The sequence below is a fragment of the Coffea arabica genome, chromosome 7e (genome assembly GCF_036785885.1).
Source record: "Coffea arabica cultivar ET-39 chromosome 7e, Coffea Arabica ET-39 HiFi, whole genome shotgun sequence".
Taxonomy (NCBI): Eukaryota; Viridiplantae; Streptophyta; class Magnoliopsida; order Gentianales; family Rubiaceae; genus Coffea; species Coffea arabica.
The window spans coordinates 36971195-36994132 of NC_092323.1; the positions used below are offsets into that span (position 1 = coordinate 36971195).

Sequence of the window (22938 nt, forward strand, 5' to 3'; positions counted from 1 at the left end):
ACTGGTTCCTTTTTTGAAATACCCGAATAACGGCAAGTTATGATCCTGTCGTGAACCTGCCCCCTCTTCCGTATGTGAAACTTAATGTAGACGGTTTGTCACTCGGGAACCCAGGAGACTCGGGGGGCATCACGAGGTTGTGAAAATTCTTCCAAATTTTTTTTTGTAGTTATTAATAATTTGAGGAAATAATAAATTCATTATCTATTAGTTTGACTTTTAAAGTTCTTTTTTAATCATGAAAGAATCAAATATTAGCTGCATTTTCTTCCTAATATATCTCCGTTGCTTATAGGTTGACTTATCACTGTTAATTAGAGTAAGCATAATAGATCATGGGATAAGACTTGATTAAAACTAATTATTAAACTGTTATGAAATAACTATTTTTAATCTATTTAATTTCAATATTTGTCTTATAATTAGTATATTAAATTTTATAAAATAGTATTTCTTAGTTCTTTTTTATCAATTTTCGTTCAAAAAATATAAAAACTCTAGAGCATGAAAAATTGGTTGTACAAATATAGCAATGAATAACTATTTTATTTAGTAGATCTGCTTATGAAAAAAATTTAAATAGTTGCTTTAAAAGTCTCAACTCAATTTGGACAAGTTAGGCAGGGAATCCTAGCCTGTCTAACTTGTTAAAAAAAATCTAAATAATTTTCAATCCAAACAAACCCTTCTATTCAACCATATTCATTCAATTTGTTTGAAGAAATATTTTCTCAAAATTCTTTGAAAATATTTTTTTAAAATATTTTTTCTTATTTTTCAAACCATCTTTATATCTCATGTGCAACACATCACAAAAAAATACAATAAATAATTTAGTGTTTTCAAAATAGTCTTCAATCCAAACATACTCCTAATAGTGTTTGGATAGAGAATTAGTTGAAAAAAATCTTTTGTAGTAATATAATAATATTTTATGTGATGGTATACATGTGAGATAAAAAGGTAATGTACAAACATATTTATGATACAATAAAAAAAGTTTTATCTAAATACAAGCTTTCCATATTTGGAAATCTTTTTTTTTTGTTTGGAGATTCTCTAACCTTTTTCCCACTACACTTTTAGTTTTCCAATCTCTTTTTTTTTTAAGTCCTATATATTACATTACTAAAATTGTCACAATAAATGAAAATTTTTCCCAAATAACTTTGAGAAATTTTGGAAGAATAGTAAACGAAGGTTCAAAATTCATAAGCTTAGTAGAAATTTGTAGATGGGGTATGGGTTACTATTCAAAATTTTTTAAGAAAAATTGTCTTTGTTTGGATAGAGTTTATTATTCCAGATAATTATTTGGAATAATTACTGTAACACTTTTTGTAATGTGATGTATGTGAGATAAAAATGTGGTTGAAAATGTAAAAAGGTGGATTGAAAAATGTGTTTATGATGCAAGCGAAATTTTTTTTTTTTTGAAAAAATTTGTTATCCAAACATATTAAACATACATATCAATGTAATTCAACTATATATTTGCATATACATCAATCTAAATGTGCACGTTCAGATGCACACCTATATTCACAATAATGTGCATTGTTGTTCATTTTGGTTCACATTTATTATTCAATAAGTTGCACATCATTACGAGAAAAATTTTGTCATTTAGCAATAAATTATTAATTATTTTAATTCTGAATATAAATTCATGCCTCATTTATAAAGTTTTCAAAGGGATAATTTCATAAACCTATTGTGAGGAGTTGGAACGAAATGAACTATTTGTAGAGGAAGGGAAGACGGTTCTTCTTAGCTGACAGCCTTGCCTGATAAAGGCCAAACTAGAAGTTTGGAATGAACTATTAAAGAATCTATTGATATAAGCACCTTTGAAGTTTTAGAAATATTAGCTTCCTTACTAATGAGATAGGACCACCGTTAACCATCATAGCATATAAATGACAAAATTATTCACTACTTTAACAATTTTTTAGGCCATAAAAAAGGAAGAGAAAATCGAAATTGCGAAAATAAAATGGCTATTTAAGAAAAATTTTTGGACGTAAACCATGCCACTTATTTACTCCTCCTAGGCCAACTATGTACAAAATTATCTTTACTATTCTAATAATTATTTAGAAAAATAAAATAATGGCTATTCAACTCCAAATTTCATGGTTGTAAATAATGGCTATTCAACTCCAAATTTCATAGTTGTCCTATGTCAATTTTATATTAAGTCGCTCTTAATATTCTAACTTTTATTTAGGGCAAAAAATTTGCAAGAGAAAATGCCAAAATCCTGGCTATTCTAATAGTAACTATTTTTGAAAAAAAAAAAAAGCGATGGAAGAGATAAAACCAAATTCCATAAAAATCGGTATTCTAACAATTAATTTCCTCCTCAATCAAGCTAAAAAAGAGGAAATTGCTAAACACCCAGTTTCTCCCTACTTCTTGTCGTTTTTGGCCAAACTCATGTTAATTTACCTTCGCTATTCTAACAATTCCTTATGCCAAAAAAATGGGCAAAAAAAATTTGAAATCCATAAGAATTGGCTGTTCTAAAAACTATTACTTTAGTTAAACATCCCAACTCCTACTTTTAAACCTCCTATGTCAACTTTATATTCAATTATCCTTGTTATTCTAACTACTCTTTATGTAAAAAAAATTTGAAGATAATAAATTGAAATCCATAAAATATGTCAATTAACAATTACTTTTGTATTTAACCATCTCTCTCCTTCACTATTTTAGTTATACTGCAACAACCTTATATTAGATATCTTTGTCATTCTAACAATGATTTATGCCAAAAAATTAAAATTAGAAAAAAATTCCTATTCCAACAATTATTGTTGCACTTAATACCCCTCAAACTTTTTAAGCCATTTCATAAATAATTTAGATCTCGTTTGGATTGTTATTTTTTAGAATTTTTGCAAAAAGATATACGGTAGTGAGTTGATATGTGTGAGATAAACAGACAGTTAGAAAATGTATCAGTAAAATATTTCAAACATTTTTTAGTGGCAGCTAACAATCAAAACACACTCTTTTGTTAAATCAAATTGATAGAAAATTCAAAATAGGACATCAAAAAATGGTGGAGTTGGAATAAATGTACATAATTCTCCTCATATGACTATTTTTAAAATATTATTAATGTTACACGCACAATGTAAACTGACAAAGGATTAAATCCTACAACTATTTTTTCCTCCAACAACAATAATTTATTCCACTCTTACACTATTGTACACTATGACGAAGGAGGAGTTCAAAAGAGTTTGTTTGAGGGGTTGGTGGGTACTTTTGCATTAATCTACACTGTGAGAAAAGGAAAGCCCAAAAGGGTTGTACAGGATTGGAAGGTAAACCATCAGATTAAATAAGGGTACTAGAAGAAGTTTCTTATTGATTTAATAGGAATGGTTTAAATTTCTGACCTGATGCACAGGAGAACTTTAAAGAATTTCTCTCTTACCATTAGCCCAACAATAGATGATTATTAAATCTAAGGACTTGAAATGCCCAATCTAGCCTACGGCTACTATCATCCATAGTACAAAGTGAAAACTTCCTCTCTAGGGTAAGACTTTCAATTCCATTAAATCTCACGACATGAACTGCCCAATGTAGCCTGTGGCTACTGTCATCCATAGTACAAAGTGAAAACTTCCCGAGGAAGTCTTCACTCTTTGGGGGTGAGACGTTCAATTTCCAAGCTACCTGGTATACCGTAGGCCTCCTATTTGAGTTTGAGGTGACCCGACCATTCACTTTCTGTTTCAACAAACGCTAGTCCATAATATTTGCTCCTAATTTAGGAGTAACCACTCCTAATTCAGAAGTAATATCGCTTTTGGCATGCACGTTGTTATTTTTTTTGTTCGACTTTGAAGTTAATTTATTTATATCGTTAATATATTTATAAATATATTTTTATTACATACATACATACATATATATATATCACATTAAAAAAATATTAATGTAGTATCTAAACACGTTATAAATAATCTCAAAAATTTGAAGACTAATCAGAGCAGGCACAGAGGAGTAGACTTCGAGTCAAGCTGGAAAATGAGGAGACCGACTTCATCTTTTTGTCTTCTGTTGATCCCACTTCATGATTACTTTGTTATTTTCCATTCTGAAGTTGATGGACAAGGGCAGAATGATCGTCCTGAATAGTTAATGACCATGATTTGATCAAAAAATTTTATACGGTTCAAATCACAAATTGTGCATCGATTTTAACATCATGTATAGGGTTTGTAAAATTACACGTTATGTAAATAAAATTATTTTGTGTGTAATTAAAATCACGCGCTGTTGAAAATGATCAAAATCACTGGGAAGGGGTTGCACCTCCGTGACTCTTGTCCGAAGTTGATTAATTTATATCATTAATACATTTTATAACTATTTTTTATTTAATATATATATATATATATATACACATATGCGGATCATATTAAAAAAGTATTAATCTAGTGTCTAAACACATCATAAATAATCTCGAAAACTTCAAGGCTAATCAAAGCGGGCACAAAGGAGTAGACTTCGAGTCAAGCTGGAAAATGAAGAGACCGACTTCATCCTTTGTCTTTTATTGACCCCACTTTCAGGGTTACTTTAAGAGTTTGTTGGCATCTTCCGCCCTTTTTCCTTTGCTTTTTGGTACTATGATGTTCTGTTTAAGGTTTCTCTCTTAATCTTTACGAGTAACACTAAGCTTGGCCTCTGCACTTTCCCTTTTTTTGTACACAGTGTAAGGAAAACTTAACAAGTTTTTCTTTGAGTTAAATGGTATTGAAAAATGTGATGCAAGAAAGGAGTTGATGATTACGATTATCTTTTACTAAAGTGCTTTTGAACTACAATAGATTCCCCTAAAAGGTTGGTTTAATTTCTCGTTTTTTGATCAGTTTCCTTCATAACAAAGAAAACCCACATCTTCATATGTGTTTCATTCTCACACACAAGCACAAAAAAGCATACAGCAGGCTGATGATGGTTCATGCACGCAGATTATATTGTTTAGAACTATAAAGAAAAACTTCGGAAAAGATCTCATATGGGAGTTTTGCTCTGTTGAGAATCTCATTTCTCGTGGGGACTGTTGGAAGGTTTAAATGATGGAAGGCGCGGATTTTTCAACAAGGGACAGAGCCAGACTCAAAGATGACTTCAGTGATTTGGTTTGCTCATGGTCTCTGGATGACATTTTTGATGACAATCTCTACAAATATCAGGTTTTGTATTTTATTTTATTTTTTTTTATTTTTGCTAGATAAAATCCATCTTCCATGCTTCATCACCTTTTTTCTCCTCGGGAGTTGAATTAAATTTATTCTACAAGAGATTTTTTTTTTTTTTTTGAATCAATACATGCTTTTCTCTTTTCTTTATGGTTATTAAACCTGGCCAAGGAGGACCGGCGAAAGAAGTGAGTCAAGGAGTTTCTGGTTCAGTCAGTGGGCCAGTGGTTCAATCGATGAATCACTAAATATATTTAAATATTATGTTTCATAGTTTTTTATATGATTGAAATTATAATAAATTATATCATAATAAATGTTCAGTTAGTCTAATTTATTATATAATAATTAATTCTTATAAGAATTAAAGAATTAATAACCTAAATTTAATTAGTAATTCACCAAATTTTAAGTATAAAATTTTATTTAAGTGTAATTATCTAGTTTATTTATGAATTTTAAGTGCAAAAATTTATTAAGAATGATATTTACCTTTAAAATGAATTGTGTAAAATGTTATGTTTTAAGTCTATTTCATAACTGATAGAGTTCGGAGAATAATAAAATGTTATTAAAAGATTCGAAATAAATTTTGTTTTGGAGAAATAAAAAAAGAATAAAAATATTATATATAATATAAAAAGAACAAAACTACTAACTAACAAACGAATTGTTGGTCCAGCAATGATTGCTCTCTACTTCTATGTAGAAGGTCCCATGTTTGAACCTTCGTTGAAGCATTTGCACAAAAGTTTTCCTATAACAACATATGGTTCATTGAAAAATCGGCTAGTTCATCGGATTTATTGAATCGCCAATCCGTTGACAAGTCAACGGTTTAATTGCTTGAATGGTCCAATAAAAGATTCGGTCCGATTCAGTTGCTGGTTCATTGGATTGACCGATTGAACTGTCGGGTCAGGTTTAATAATACTGCTTTTTTTATTGAAAAAGATGTACATTCAAGTAGGAGTATTTTTTTTAAAAATTATGATGGCATTATTTCTAACATCATCTGTTATTATATATAGCTGGGTTCAGATTATTTAAGCCCAAATATGTGCTTTTCATAAGCCTCTGCATCATTAATATAAGCACATACTGATGGGGACTGAAATTGTCTCCAATTTTTTTGATGTATTGTCAATGTAGAATATGGTATTCAATTATTCATTGTTACTTTTGAAAATATTAAAGCTGGCGTTTTTATTCTAATACAAACGAAATAAAGAAATTAATGGCATCATCTTTACTTCAATTATTACAGCCCTCACTCTCGTTACTGGTAAAAGAAAAATAATATACTGCAGGAATTTTGACTCTTGTTATGTCCTGTCGGGTGGGAGGGAGGAGAAGTAAGGCTAGGTGGTCTTCGCGGAAGTTGTCTTACCCTCATTTAGGCTGGGTTACTCTGTCTATTTTACGTCCGGACGAGACACAAACGACAAATATGCATTTATATACTTGTCAAGTTTGATGTATTATGCTTGTGGGACTGATATTGGCGTTGATTTTCAGCTATAAGGGAAAAAAAAAAGATGTGAAGGGTGAGCTTTTTGATCAATTAAAGAGGAGGAAATTGCTGAAACTCGAGAGAGCATAATATCATTTAAATGTAACTGTTTGGATGCCTAAATTCAAGCTATCAACTATGGCCTTGTTTTCCAACATTCAATAGTTGACCGGACGCAGAAGAGTGTAGTTTTACTTTCAAATTTTTGTTTTTTGAGTGTGTGAATGCCTTTCAGATATACTTCAATGCTATATTAATTATGCCAGGACGATTATATGATAACTCATCATATAATTAAAGCATATCAAGCATGATAAATCGTCAGAAACATGTTGATTTACCCTGAATGTCTTGACGTATATAAAAACAATACCTGTTGAAGACTGTAATTATTGCCTTAAGGTCCTTTTTCTAAGTATCTTCTCAAGCAATTTGGAAATGTCAAATCGAGCTTGTTCTTCAAATTAATCAAACTTGATGATGATAGGTCTTAGTATGCTTGTTTTACATAGAATTCAAATCTGTTAATGACAGACTTATCAAAGAAGATAAAATGAATGTTTTTAAATTTAAGATCATTAAAATGGCAGTGATCAGCATTGATTTCATGTAAATCTAAGGGTAAATAGGATATCTTTTGATTAGAACTTATGTTATCACTAATATACTGATGATTGATAATATGATTTATGTATTGTACTGTGCATTTAAAAGGTTGCTATTCAGGAAGAGATAGAAAGCGTACCATGAGGAGATATATGGCCTTATCTGTGGCTGAAGATTAGGATGTTGAAATCTACGTGGTTGAACTATGCCTTCAATTTTATTTGGCAGAGTTAGAAAAGTATAAGACGAAAATCATCTAACATAAAATCCAAAAATTTACTCAGCTGTCTGCTAGCTGAGTTTGTTTCTTGAGAGAGATGTTTGAAGGTGAAAAAGGTTTTGCTGTCGTGCTCCATAATCCTTACTATGAGTTGCTCAATATTCCAAGGAGGGGAGCCAGTAGAGGTGTTAGCAATATCACATTGATTTTGATTTTGAGAAATGCTTAAGACCATCAAACAAAGCCAAAGCTTCAGCCTCTATATATCAGTGCTGAGCTTGGTGCTAAAAAATGTATTTTATTCCTAGATCTCTTATATTAAACTGATCAGGCATGGTGCTTTGCAGCTTCCTTATCGTATTCTTCAAGAAGGCAAATCTTTTCAACCTTGATGCTTGTGTACTTAGTCCTGTCTTTTACCGAAGCTGTAAACCAATTACCTCTAACCTATTTTCTATAAGAATTGGATAAGCAGCTGGCACTTTTGGTTGAGCTTCTGATGAATGTTTTCCTTGATGTGCTGTGCTTGTCATTGTTTGCTGCAATCTAGTTTTATTTACATTTGACTCTTGAGTTTTCTCGCACATTTTGGACTTTTAACTGAATTTTACTACAGTTTCTTATACTTACCATTGAACTCCTTTATCTATACTGTCTAGGTTGAGATGATTCCTGAATCATTCCAATCACTGGACCATTATTTCAGTTCTTACATATTTCCTTTATTGGAAGAAACACGAGCACAACTTGCCTCAGTCATGGAAATTATACATCGGGCACCTTTTGCTGAAGTAGTAACTATTGATGAAGGGAAGCCCTATGGATCATTATTGTTTGATGTTGAAGTTGATTGTTGGAGAAATAGGCTAATTGAACGTGGCAGGAAGCTTTACAAAACGTTGCCTGGTGATATTCTTGTTATCTCTAATTCAAAGCCTGAAACCACTTCTGACCTCCAACGGATGAAATGGTCATGGACTTTTGCATCGGTAACTGGCATCGAAGGGGATGAAATTGATGATGATAGATCATCAACTAAATTTAAGGTCAAGGCATCAAAAGATATTGAAATCAATAGTGGGGAACAGAAGTCACTTTATGTAGTTTCCTTGATCAATATAGCCACAAACAAAAGGATATGGAATGCCCTACACATGCTTAAGAATCGAAACTTTATTGAGAAAGTTCTCTCCATTAGTGCCATGGTAAGTACAGAAACAATAGCAGTTGGTGGTACTTGACAGTATTATGTTTATGTACTTGGAAAGTTGAGTTTTTACAGGTTTCTCCTTTGTGAAATGAATGCCTGGACTATCCTTCAATCGAACAATTTGTTTTTCTTCTAGTTTGAATTGCGCATTGCCTAAGCTAGACGAGCCTACATAGCAATTGTGGTTTTCCATGTGGCAGTGTTTGCATTTCCCGAGTCTCTAGCATTTATTGAATTTTTTTAAATACTACTGGATATTATTAGAAAGTTTGACTGAATCGTCCTCTTCCCCCACTTAGGAGAAAAACCAGGAGGTTTTTGAGTCAATTGAAAGTTACACTACATCTACCATAAAGTCTGTGTCCAATATAACATCACTTTACACTGTTTAGAAAATTTTGATCTGTTTCTTGCTTGAAATATCATTGGAACCTCAATTATTTTGTTTAATCTTGAAGGCCATGCTGCAGTTTCTTAGCTGACTACCTGGATTGTTACTTTTTAACCGTTGTTTTATTCTTGTAAAATAAACTAAGTATTCGCAGACCAAACGTAGAATGAAAGAGGTAAAAGATAAAATTTGATTAAAGATGGTTTGAAGATTTGAAAGCAACTCTGATGACAGGTTGATACATTTCTTTGTTTTCTTCTTTTTCATTTACTAGGTCATGCTAAATTGGTACTGTGTACTCTAGAGTGAAATCCAACTATGTAGTCAGTAATTGAGCCTTAGGATCTAAAGGGATTTTCAGATATGAAAAACCTTTGTTTTGTTGTTGTTATTTTGTTAAAATGGTATAATGTGCCTCTTTATTTTTCAAGCAGCCATCACATATCTCAATCAGTTGTTTGCTTGTTCCTCTGTTGTTGAGTATACAAGGTTCAGATTCCTTGTCCTTGTCATGTTCTGTTTTTATTTGCTCTCAAACTACTTAACAAGTTTGGTTTGCTTGAATTCCAAAAGTTAAAAAGGATTGATCTTTTTCAACTTCTGCCTTTTTAGATCACAGGACAACAAAGGTTATGAAAACCCACCATAGGCTTGTACTTTTATAGAATGGATGTCTATGAAATGCAGATTTACAAATGGTGCATGAATTTCAAGTTAAGCTGAAAGCTTTCTCTTTCAAGAATCGCGTAACATTGCTGTCTGGGAACATATTTATTTATTTCTACTGCTGATATCTGTCATTGTTAATAACAGGTTGAGGAGAATTGTGATATCTGTTCCATCAATCACGATTCCAAAATATGTGAAAATCTTGGATCAGGCCTATTATCACAGCTGAATGAATCTCAAACTGAAGCAATCATGGCTTCTCTGCATAGGATGAAATGTGAACACAAGTCTTATGTTGAACTCATTTGGGGTCCACCTGGAACAGGGAAAACAAGGACCATAAGTGTTTTGCTCTTTGCCCTCTTAAGAATGAATTATCGGACTCTGTCTTGTGCCCCTACTAATGTAGCAGTAACAGAAGTGGCATATCGAGTAATAAAGCTGGCGAAAGAGTCATTTGATGCTGAATCTGCAACAGGTGATGTACTCTGCCCATTGGGTGATATTTTGTTATTTGGAAATAAGGATCGCCTTGAAGTTTGCTCAGATATTGAGGAGATCTATTTCAACTATCGTGTGAAGAGACTTGTGGAGTGCTTATCGCCTCTGACTGGTTGGAGGCATTGTATGCTTTCTATGATTGATTTTCTTGAAAGTTGTGTTTCGCACTACCGTATCTATGTTGAAAATGAGTTATCCAAGATGAAAGAAAAGAGGAATGAAGATGAAGTTTTGGAAACCAAGCTGCAATCACTTTTAGAGTTTGCTAGAGCACGGTTTGAAGTTCTTCTGGCACCCTTGAGAAGATGTGTGATTACATTCTGTACTCATGTACCAAGAAGTTTTATTCTTGATCAAAATTTCCAAAACATGGTTAATCTGATTTGCCTTCTTGAAAATATGGAGAAGGTGCTGTTTCAAGATGATGTGAATTCTGATCAACTAGAGGAGCTTTATTCTTCTGATATAACGAAGGATGACTGTTCTAAAGAATGCACACATACATCATGCCTGATGTGTATTAGAAGCCAGTGCTGTTCTGTCTTAAAAGCTCTTCTGTCATCGCTTGGAAAACTGGGCCTTCCCCTTGTGGTGAATGATAATTCAATAAAGGATTTCTGTTTCAAAATGGCTTCCTTGATATTTTGCACTGCTTCTAGCTCATATCGGTTGCACTTGACAGATATAGAGCCTTTCAACGTGTTGGTCATTGATGAGGCATCCCAGTTAAAGGAGTGTGAATCACTAATACCACTTCAACTTCCAGATCTAAGGCACACTATTCTTGTTGGTGATGAGTGTCAGTTGCCAGCCACAGTTAAAAGCAAGGTATGTGTATTACTATTAAATTATTTCATGATTGACAAGTTAAATATGTCACACAAAAATGGCATCTGATGTCTTTTTCTTTAATAATGTGCCTTTATATCTAAGCCAGGTTTCTGATGAAGCTGGTTTTGGAAGAAGCTTATTTGAAAGACTGAGTTTTCTGGGTCATTCTAAGTACCTGCTTAATATGCAGTATAGAATGCATCCATCTATTAGTGTGTTCCCAAATTCAAAATTCTATCAGAATAAGATCTTGGATGCACCTAATGTCAGGACTAAAAGTTACGAAAAATACTATCTTCCGGAGAGAATGTTTGGTCCCTATTCATTCATAAATGTGCTTGGTGGGAAAGAAGAGCAGGATGAGGATGGACATAGCTTAAGAAATATGGTTGAGGCAGCAGTGGTGGTAAATATAGTGCAGAGGTTATTTAGAGGTATGTTAAAGCTTTTGCATTGTTGCAGATGAAATCAATATTATGATCACAATATAAGAGGAATGCAGTTTCAGTATTTCAGGTTTGACCTTGGGCTATTGTGGAGAAATCACAGGAAGCAGTTGTCTCTTTTATTTATTGTGATAAATATGTATGTTTGGATTTAATATAATCCTGAAGGAATAATGTCCTAAAAATGCTTTGCATCCCCACTCTCAAAATGAACAAAGACAACGAAGTCCAGAAGGAAGGGAACTAGGTAAAAAGGGCCAGCTAAAATAAATTATGAATCTGCATATGGTTTTCTTTGTAAGTAAATGAAACACAAACAGTTTACAGAAAGAAGATTTGAAGCATCAGAACAGAATAGAATTGTCATATTTATATTTCTCGAATTCTTGTAGATGTGCTTTACATTTAAGAGGTATCCTGGAATTTGCTTCTGCCCTATAGAGGGTAACAAGGCTGTTGTTTTAGGCCATTGTAAGTATTGATACAACCTTTTTATCATGTTTATGATTAATCTTTTTTTGGACAGCCTGGAAGTGTTCCAATGCCTTCCTTAGCATCGGGGTGATATCACCCTATGCTGCTCAAGTTGCAGTGCTTCAAGACAAACTTTGTCGGAAGTATGAAAAAGTCGAGAAGTTTGTAGTGAAGGTGAAGTCTGTCGATGGATTTCAGGGTGGAGAGGAGGATATTGTTATAATATCAACTGTAAGATCCAATTTTGGTGGGTCCATTGGTTTCCTATGTAGTCCTCTGAGAAGCAACGTTGCATTGACTAGAGCTCGGTATGACACCAGATGAATATTTGCCTTGTATTCATGTGTGCTCTTCGTTTGTGAACAGTAGGATTCTTGACATTTTTGTTTCTTCATAGGCACTCTCTTTGGATCTTGGGAAATTCAAGAACACTGACAAATAGCAATTCTATTTGGAGCGAACTAATTTGTGATGCTCAGGAACGTGGATGTTTCTTTACTGCTGACGAAGACAGTGATATTTCGAAAACTATTCTGGATGTGAAGAAAGAGCTTGATCAACTAGAGGATTTGCTCAATGGGGACAGCTTACTTTTCAACCGGCAGAGATGGAAGGTAATATTAATCTGTTGGTTTTTTCACTGCTGTAAGGTTAATTCTTTCTTATGGCAAATTTCTGAAGACTGACACAAGTGTCCATCTAGGCAAGTCCGTCGTTTATGATTGATATGATAGTGTTAAATGCCTGAATTTGGCTTTGGATCTTGCTTTACATTTTTATGAGGCAAAAAAGTTGTCATTAAGATGCTACTTTGATCATTTAAGCACTGCTTCAGATTTTTGTCTTGTTTTATCCTTGACATTTCTTTTGCAATTATGATGCATTCAAATCTTTTGTGTTTCATGAAACTTTACCTCATGCTTCAAAATGTTACTTTTCCATTGAATCATAACAGGTAACGTTCAGTGATAGCTTTCGGAAATCATTTGGTAAACTGAAGTCCACTTACATGAAGAAGTCAGTTATAAACCTGTTACTTAAGCTTGCTGGTGGATGGCGACCCAAGAAAAAGGTGGACTCAGTTGGGGAAAGTTCTTCACAGATAGTGAAGCAGTTTAAGGTTGAAGGGTTGTTTGTTGTTTGCTCAGTTGACATCACTAAGGAATCCAACTACATACAAGTTTTAAAAGTTTGGGATATACTGTCTCTGGAGGAGATATCCAAGTTACTACAACGTCTTGATGGCATTTTTAACATGTATACCGATGATTTCATCAGTCGGTGCAAAGAAAAATGTCTAGAGGGGTAAATGTATTCTTGTATACTAAAAGTTTTTGCATTTTGGTTAAGTAAGGCATTAATGTAACTGAATTTGATTTCAACTTACTAATTTTGTTCAGGAAATTAGAAGTTCCAAAAAGTTGGCCTACCTCTTCCAGTATTACCCGATACAAGAATCTAAACGACAGTAGCATTGATAGTGATTCAAGTGATAGTACATTGGATCGAAGATGTTATGTGGAAAATTCCAGAGTCAGTGAAAGCTTGTTGTTGATGAAGTTTTACTCCTTATCAACAGGGGTTGTGAATCATTTGCTTTCGGGACGAGATGGTGGAGAGCTGGATCTGCCATTTGAAGTTACAGATGAGGAGTTGGAAATAATTCAATTCTGCAGAAGCACCTTCATACTTGGTCGCTCAGGTACAGGGAAAACTACTGTCTTGACCATGAAGTTATTCCAAAAGGAACAAATCTACCATTTAGCTTCACAAGGATGTGCAGCAGCCAAGTACAGTACATCATCCAGCGTTCCAATGAGAACCAAGGTTGATCACCTGACAGAAGAAACAGGGAGAGCTTGTTTACACCAACTTTTTGTAACAGTCAGCCCAAGACTATGTTATGCTGTCAAGCATCATGTTTCCCAGCTGAAAAGGTACATACATTGAATTAACTACACATTTCTCTGATACGTTTTAGTGTGATCTCTGATTGGGCCTGTTCCCCCTGTTATTGATGGTTTTAGAGCTCTAGTAATTGTGGTAAACAAAGCCAATTTACTCGAGTTTTAAAGATGGGTAGAATGATGAATCAATTGTACTCCTTTCTCAGGAATGCGTTTTTGATATTGGTATTGGATGCCAAGTTGACGTCTAGAGTAAGGGAATGAATTTCGTCATTCTCTGCAACTTATTTTGGGGATTGCCCCTACACAAAATGTCATCCTTCAACCAGATTTGCAAATTGCGACAGCAATGTTACTGTAATCTTTCAATTTAGTTTGAAAATTTGAGAGACACGACAGATCTTTCCTGATTATACTTGCTTATTTTACATAAGCGACAATTACACATGTATTTGGACAATGCTTTCTTTACTGTTATAATCTCAGGATAAAGTTTCAGCTTAAACAATGGATTCTGCTACAATTTACTAAGTTTCTGTTAGAAAAAAATGTAATTATGATCTGAAACTTCTCTTTGGAATATTATTTATTAAAATCTATTTGTCCTCTGCTTCATGGATTAAAGAGATGACAACAATTAATGTACTCTTTTTTCTTTATGGAAATATTAGATTTAACTGTTTCTACTTCATTCTTGAACTCTGTTATTAGTTACTACTGAGGATATACTGATTGAGTATGTGATCAACATGCTATTTGAAGCACCCCAAGCCTCTGAACAATTCAATTATTTGTCTACAGTATCTTTCAGATGCTTCATTAACTTTAAATGTTTAATACAGCTGAAAATAGGTATTTTCCAGAACAAAAAAAGTCAATAATACTGCTGGTACTATCCATCCTCTTTTTTTCCCTGCAATAGTGCCGTGGTTGGCAATATTGCCGTAGAACTCTGTTTTCTGATGGAGATAAATATGGTGACCTGCATCTGATGAATAATGTTTATTAGTTATCCTGCCCATTTGTATGATACTACTTGGCCATCTATATTTTTTGCCGCAATTTGGACATTGGAGAAAATGATTAGGAACGATTTTAACCATAATGGTGTTGTTTTAAAGTGATTAACCTCTCCACCTGTATGGACGCATATTTGGACCCCACTAATCTTCTGACTTTGAATGTGTTGTGCGCAGCTTCGCCTATGGTGGAAATTTCTCATCAGATACGAGTTTGCTTGAGATGGAAGATGTGGATGGAGCAGAGCATTTTAAAGGCATACCGGATTCATTTGTTGGCATTCCTGCAGCAAAGTACCCTCTTGTGATTACGTTTCACAAGTTCTTAATGATGCTTGATGGAACAATGCCTGATTCATATTTTGACAGATTTCCTGAGATAAGGGAATATTCGAATGATACTAATCGAAATTTAAGATCTGTTGCTCTAAAGAATTTTTTACGCATCAAGGAGGTGAACTATGACAGATTTTGTTTCTTTTACTGGCCACATTTCAACTCACAGCTGACAAAGAATCTTGACCCTTCCAGAGCATTTACTGAGATAATTTCTCATATAAAAGGAGGCTTGCTAGCGGGGGAAGCTTCTGATGGTAAATTGAGCCGGCAGGAATATGTTTCAATGTCTGAAAGTAGGGCATCAACTTTGAGTGCTCAGAAGAGAGAGATGATCTATGATATTTTCCAGGATTATGAGAAGATGAAAGTGGAACGTCGTGAATTTGATTTGTCCGACTTTGTAATCAACCTTCATGTTAGACTAAAGAATAGAAGTCTGGGAGGAGATAAAATGGATTTTGTTTATGTTGATGAGGTTCAAGATCTTACCATGAGACAGATTTCTCTTTTCAAATATATTTGCACAAACATTGATGAAGGTTTTGTGTTTTCTGGTGATACAGCACAGACTATTGCAAGGGGTATTGATTTTAGGTTTGAAGACATACGATCTCTGTTCTATAATGAATTTGTCATGGAATCAATGCATGAAAGGAATCCTGAAAGGAAAGAGAAAGGACATTTATCAGAAATTTTCAATTTGTACCAGAACTTCCGTACTCATGCTGGTGTTCTTAGATTAGCACAGTGTGTCATTGATCTTCTTTGCCATTTTTTCGCTCAATCTGTTGACATTTTGAAGCCCGAGACTAGTCTTATATATGGTGAAGCTCCTGTTCTACTTGAACCTGGCAGTGAGGAGAATGCTATTGTAACTATTTTTGGAAACAATGCAAGTACTGCTGGTAAAATAGTAGGCTTTGGTGCTGAACAGGTCATACTTGTGCGTGATGATTCTGCACGGGAAGAAGTTTCTAATCATGTTGGAAATCATGCTCTTGTGCTTACCATAGTGGAATGCAAGGGCCTTGAGTTTCAGGTGATTCTAATTTGATTCATATTTTGTTCATTTACTTCTTAATTCTTTCTCCAAGTGGGTACTCAAAAGTATTTGAAAGGTACTAATAGTGGAATGGAGGGGCCAGAAGTTTCAGTTTTTTTCATTTATAATTTGAAAGGCATGGGGATAAATATTTGTGTGCCACCCACACCTCCCCTCCCCTTCAGGCTCCTTTCAGTCTTACTGTCTCATTTAATTCCTGGCTGATGCTTTTCCTCATTCATTTTCGCAATTTGATTTCTGTTTCTTGACTTGGATTTTTCACAATTGCAGGATGTACTGTTGTATAACTTTTTTGGTTCATCACCTCTGAGAAATCAATGGAGAGTTGTCTACGAATTCATGAATACTAAAGATTTGCTTGATTCTTGTTTGCCAAGGAGCTTTCCTAGTTTCAATCATGCTAGACATAGCATCTTGTGTTCTGAATTGAAACAATTGTATGTTGCCATTACTAGAACAAGGCAGAGGTTGTGGATTTGTGAAAACAAAGAGGAGTTTTCCAAGCCCATGTTTGACTTCTGGAAAAAGTTGTGCCTTGTACAAGCAAAGAAGGTGGATGATTCGTTTGCGCAAGCAATGCAAATGGCAAGCAGTCCTGCTGAGTGGAGATCAAGGGGTATAAAGGTTGGACTTTCCTTCACCATATCTTCTACCACAACATTGATTTAATTTGTGCTTTGACTTCTTGTTGTTGATGTTGTCATCTTTTTGGATCTGTTAACCCTCTCATTGCAGTTTGTAGTTCCCACGAGATTGACATTTAATTGCTCATGCAGCTCTATTGGGAGAAAAAGTATCAGGTGGCATCCATGTGCTTTGAAAAAGCAGGAGACACAAATTGGGAGAAAAGGGCCAAGGCAGCTGGCCTGAGGGAAACTGCAGACCAATTGCGCATTTCGAATCCCAAAGAGGCTTGCACAATCCTTCGAGAAGCTGCTGAAATATTTGACTCCATTGGTTTGGCAAATTCTGCCGCAGAATGCTTCTGTGATTTGGGAGACTATGAGAGAGCAGGTACGCTATTCAATTATCCCATAAGGCGTTTTTGCTGTAATCAGGATGATTATTTAAATACATGTACTTCTTTATTCCATTTCCACCCAGCACATATCAAGAAAACTCTGATATAGAGCTGTTCTAGGTAGACCATATCGTCGAAGGCTTGCAGTTTGTGGTGAAAAGGCTTTATTTTTGTTGAATATTAAAAAGCGATCAGTTCTCTTGTATGCTGAAATTTCTTATCTGCCAATCTTTAGGCTCCTTAGCCTTGGGTAGTCCTTTTTTTCTGTTCTACTTCAATGTGTGAATGGTTGTTGGGGGGGGGGGAACTTATGCATGATGCATGAACAGACTAACAGTACCAGCAATTATATCGTGGAATTTGGGCACACACTTTTCAAGGGTCAAAGATGCATGTATATGTTTTCCACTGATTCCTGGTTTTCATTTGGAAAAGATGCTCTCCTGCTGCTCCATTTCTTCCATCACTAAGCTGAGACACCTGCTGGTGCAGAAAAATATTGGAAATCCAGCAAAAAGCCACAAAGTTGGTAGACTGAGGAAGAGATGTCATGAGAGCTTTTAGGATAATAGCTTCTAAGGTTTATGTGAGTCCAAGAGAGTTGAACACGACTTAGATGACAATGATCTCAATGTTGTTGCTACATTACACAATCTACTATTTCTGTGTCTGCTGTACCTGATGATGCCTAAATTGCCAAAGACCACGAGACCCTTACGAGGCTATGTAAAACAGATCATAAAACCTACTTCAGCAGCTTATCAATCAAAACATATCAAACAGATTCGAAAAAGCTACTCCAGCAAATTATGAATTCAAACATATCAAACAACTTGCTAAGACTAGCAAATGAAGAATATTTCTTATGATTCTGCATGACCTGCTTAAGCCTTTCTGGCTTTCCACATCTTATCATATTTGATATTCTCTGAATTAGTGAATGTCAATTGCCTGTAATCACTTAAGTTGAAGTGAAAATTAAGTAATGGTTATGAGAAATAACAAGTTAAATGCTTCATGGAGAAGGAGATGGGTTTTGGTTTTAAAGCTGTTAAACTGGTCTTTTTTCTATGACTGTTCATCTAGGTTGTCAGATTGCTATTTAGGTGTGTAAGTATTTCACTCAAAAAGCATTTTGAAGTTTGATGTATAGTATCTTGCTGCAGGAAGAATTTTTTTGGACAAATGTGGGGAATCTGAGCTAAGAAAAGCAGGTGACTGTTTTACTAAGGCCAAGTGTTATGAACTTGCGGCAACGGTATATGCCAGGGGAAACTATTTCTCAGAGTGTTTGTCTGTGTGCACCGAAGGAAAACTATTTGACCTAGGCTTGCAGTATATTGAGCACTGGAAATACAGTTCTTCATGTCATAATGGCAGGACTACAATAGGTGAAGAAATTGGCAGAGTTGAGCAAGACTTTCTGGAGAGTTGTGCTTTGACTTATTATAAACTCAAGGACAATAAATCCATGATGAAATATGTTAGAGCTTTCCCTTCTATGGATCTCAGACGCAGCTTCCTGAAATCTGTAGACTGTTTTGATGAGCTTCTGTTGTTGGAAGAAGAAGCAGGAAACTTCCAGGAGGCTGCAGATATCGCTAAGTTGAAAGGAGATCTTCTACTTGAGGCAGATCTGCTGGGAAAGGCAGGTGTTATCAAGGAAGCATCCTCCCTCATCCTTTCTTTTGTGCTTTCCAACTCTCTATGGGCTGCTGGAAGTGGAGGTTGGCCCTTGAAGCCATTTGCAGAAAAAGAAGTACTTCTGAAGAGAGCCATGTCATTTGCAAAGAAAGAATCAGATCAGTTTTATGAACTTGTTTGCACTGAGGTTCAAGTTTTGGCCCATGAGCATATTAACTTGTATGAGTTGCACCAGTGTCTGAGTTACTCACAGCAATTTAAAAGTCCTAGAGTTGAGATGTTATCAATCCGAAGGATTCTGGATTGTCATTTCCATTCTAAAACCTTGCAGTATGGATGGGAAGATGTATTACCTATTGATGTGAAAAAGCATTCTGAAAACAGGATTTCACTCAATCAGTTGTCCATTGGTACGCTCATGTATTTTTGGAATCTGTGGAAAGAGAACATCTTGAATATCTTTCAATATCTTGAATGTATGGAGAATCAAAATTTCAGTAAATACATGGGCTTAGGTGAGTTTTGTTTGAACTATTTCGGCGTGAGGAGGCAGTTTAAGAATTTGAATGCAACATATGTGGTGCTGAACCCAGGTGCTGAATGGATGAAAAAGATTGGTTATAATTCCATGAGCCGTGGCAAGAATTTGATCTCTATTGATGTTCGACAATTTGCAACTGCTGCTAAGAGTCACTGGCGTGCAGAACTAATTTCTGTTGGTCAGAAAGTGCTGGAAATTCTCGAAGAACTTTATGAATTGTCGGTAGCAAAGTCCTTGTCTCTATTTTGTCAAAGCATATGCCTTGTTCATATCTATCAGGTGTCAAAATTTTTGATTCAGTCATTCAAGTGTCCTGATAGCCTTACGAGGAAGCTGAAGAGTTTTCTGCGGCTATCAAACAAATACTTTGAATATGTGTTCCCATTAGACTCTAATAAATCAATGGAGGAAAACTTGGTCTTGCTAAGGAAAACTGAGCTCTCCCGGACTCTACTTGACAACATAATTGTGGAGAATATCAGCATGAGGGGTGATCTTACATATGGCCAAATTGGAAGGGTGGTGATGATTTGTCTTGGATGTGGAAAACCATCAGGTGAACTGTACAAGAAAATTGCAGAAAGATTTGAAATTTTTTTTTCCTGGAAAGCATTCATTGAGATTCTTAGAGGGAACAAGTTTTCCGGATCTTTGGCTGAATCCTCTTCAGAAGATTCTGGGATGTGTACACAAATAGATAAAGTTCAAAGGCATTTATCGAATGATCTTGTCCATGGTAGCTTGGATTCAGGAATCCCACAGGATCCTGCATCAAAAATTCCAGTTCAAGATCCAATGAAGTTTTCGCTGACTGAAAACTTCCATCATGCTTTGAAAGATACTTATCTTGTCAATTGGAGGAGGGCTGATGACTATGTATCACCTAATTGTTTCTTATACCTTGTTGAACGCCTTCTTATTTTGGTATGTCATTCTAAGGATTTCTTTTTCACGACAAAGAGCGCCTTCCTGGAAGTGCTCATGCATCTCCAAGCAGGCACGTATCCAAGTGCCAGTGCAGTATCTGACATGGGGTCATCTCCAGAAAATGTATATGATTTTGTTGTTATGATGGTTGAAAGCTTCCTCTGCAATACTCAGGAGACAGCGGAATGGATTGTTAAATCCAATATCGATTTTAATCAGTACTATTCCTTGCTGATGTTAAGACTGGTGGTCATTATGTGCTTGGTGTGCTTGAACTCTGGAAAATATTTTGATGTTCTCTTTCGTCTGCTGGGTCAGTCTCATATTAATTCGCAGCTCCCAAGACAATTTACTGAAGCACTTAGGCGAGGAAGAAAGCATAATTTTGTCAACCTTCTAAATGCAACTGCTGGAGCTTTCAGAAGGATTGTGAACCCTGTTGTGATTGTGATTTTAAAAGGAAACATCCATAAATTTGTCTGTCCAGATGCTATTCTTGTTGACATTGGAACAACACCTCATAAGGACAACATCATGGGAATATTCTTCCCAAGAGCCAATAATTGCCGAGAACAGAGTAGTTTTGTTGAAGCAAATACACCTAATTTTTGCAAAGGACTGTGTGATGAGAATTGCTTGCCAGCTTCAGATCTGAACATGAGCTCCAGAAATGGAAATGCGATTAACCTGGAGGTGAACTGGGACCTTTTTCAAGAAATATTTGATGTAGTATTATCAACAGAGAAAAAACAAAATTGCAATTCAACAAGTGGTTCTTCTGAGTTTGTCAACATGAAGGTAATGCTAATTGGCCACTTTGTATCTTCACCATCTTCATGAAACTTTCTGGTATTACCAATGTAGCATAAACTCGAAGCAGTAACAGATAGCTTTAATGTTTTATTTCATAATTTTGTGTGTGTGTGTGTGCTTTTTAGGTGGACCTGCAGGAAAGCATAAACACCTTAGCTGCTGGACTGAGTGCTCAGAATTCTCATCTTAGTGAAAATGACATTATTTTTGGTGAAGCACGCAGCATGCTTTGGGAACTCAAGGAACTATCGTCTCTCTTTCATGCAAGGTAACTTACTGATAATTGGATGAGAATGAGGGACATTTTTATTAGAATTTTTGTTGTTGCAAATACGAACTTTCTTTAGAAAGCTAAATGTATAAAACCATTCTAGCTAAATAGTGGAGCTGCTGCAGATGAGATGTACCTAATGAGTTGCCAATACTAGTTCTCTATTCAAATCAAATTCAGGAATTTATAGGAAGATGTTTTGTTAAGGTGCAAATGTTGTATTCTGGGACATTAAGTATTTCGAGCAAAATGCAGCCCAATTTTGTTCAGTGTGCAATGCTATCGCTTCTGCAGTGAAACCGGTTTGCTATTTTAACTCCTACAACTTTACTTACTGGGTTTTATGTCATTAGTCAAGCCTTTCTTTTGAATACAATATATGCTTAATTTTGTCGCCTACTTTGGTCTTGATTGTTTCCTACATTCCATTGTTTCCTTCATTCGTGGGATTTGTGTGGAATCTTGGATTAGAGATCAGATTTTTTTTTCAGTTCATACATATAACAGTTTTAATCTTTTTCACTACCACAAGCTATAGTTACTCAAAAGTGTTTCAATTATTATTTACTTGAAATCTTTCAATTTAAACCTTGGATTTTGTGCTGCTTCTGTGCTACATTACTTATGGAATTGCTGAAATTTAGATTTTGGTTTTCATCTCACAGTCATTTCTTATCTGCCAAAAACATGGCGAGAATGGGAATTCTTCTGAAGCGTTTGCAGTCAAGAAGGCCTAAGCTGGAGACTTTCCTAAGCCAGTTAATCGTCCCTTTCAAAGCTGGTACTCAGCAAGGCTCTGATGCTCAAGTTGCGGAAGCAGTTGACCGTAAAGAGGCAATTCTTGGCAATCAAAATGATTTTCCTTCCACTCCTGCTGCTTCTGGTTCCCAAGGCAATGATCAGTGTAAGCAAAATGAACGCAACCAGGGAAAGGGAAAGAATAGAAACAAGAGCAGAAAGAGCAGAGGTAAAAGAAAATAAACAATGATAAGCTGAGTATACATCTTAGGGGCTTCTTTTCTTGGTGCTTGCTAGTAGTTTTAAACAGGTCTATGGATTTTAATCTGGTAGCTGTCCTCAAATGTAATGTGATTGTTCTGTATCTGAAATATTATTAGGTTGAGTTGTAAACAGTTGCAGCAGTTTTAAACCGAAACTATGTAAATTCGAAATGGTGTGATAGCAAAAAGCAAGATCATGGGATACATACACTTGAATCTCATTAGGGAAAGCACTGATGGGGTAGTTGGATATCGCGCCAAGTAATTGGTGCATTTGGTTCGCATCGGTTAAAGGACCAA

The 22938-nt window shown here is 35.1% G+C and overlaps 1 protein-coding gene across 1 annotated transcript; it reads left to right on the forward strand.

Annotated features, from left to right (window-relative positions):
• The first annotated feature begins 4726 nt into the window (after window positions 1–4726).
• LOC113701274 (uncharacterized) lies at window positions 4727–22844 on the forward strand. The gene is made up of 15 exons (XM_027221843.2): window positions 4727–4869; window positions 5001–5225; window positions 8230–8775; window positions 9985–11169; window positions 11279–11606; window positions 12145–12400; window positions 12490–12706; window positions 13048–13397; window positions 13493–14029; window positions 15196–16396; window positions 16691–17044; window positions 17197–17434; window positions 18608–21351; window positions 21492–21634; window positions 22303–22844. Exons 2-15 carry the CDS (start codon window positions 5106–5108, stop codon window positions 22616–22618), a joined length of 8535 nt encoding a protein of 2844 aa, XP_027077644.2. The 5' UTR covers window positions 4727–4869; window positions 5001–5105; the 3' UTR covers window positions 22619–22844.
• Window positions 22845–22938: the final 94 nt, after the last annotated feature.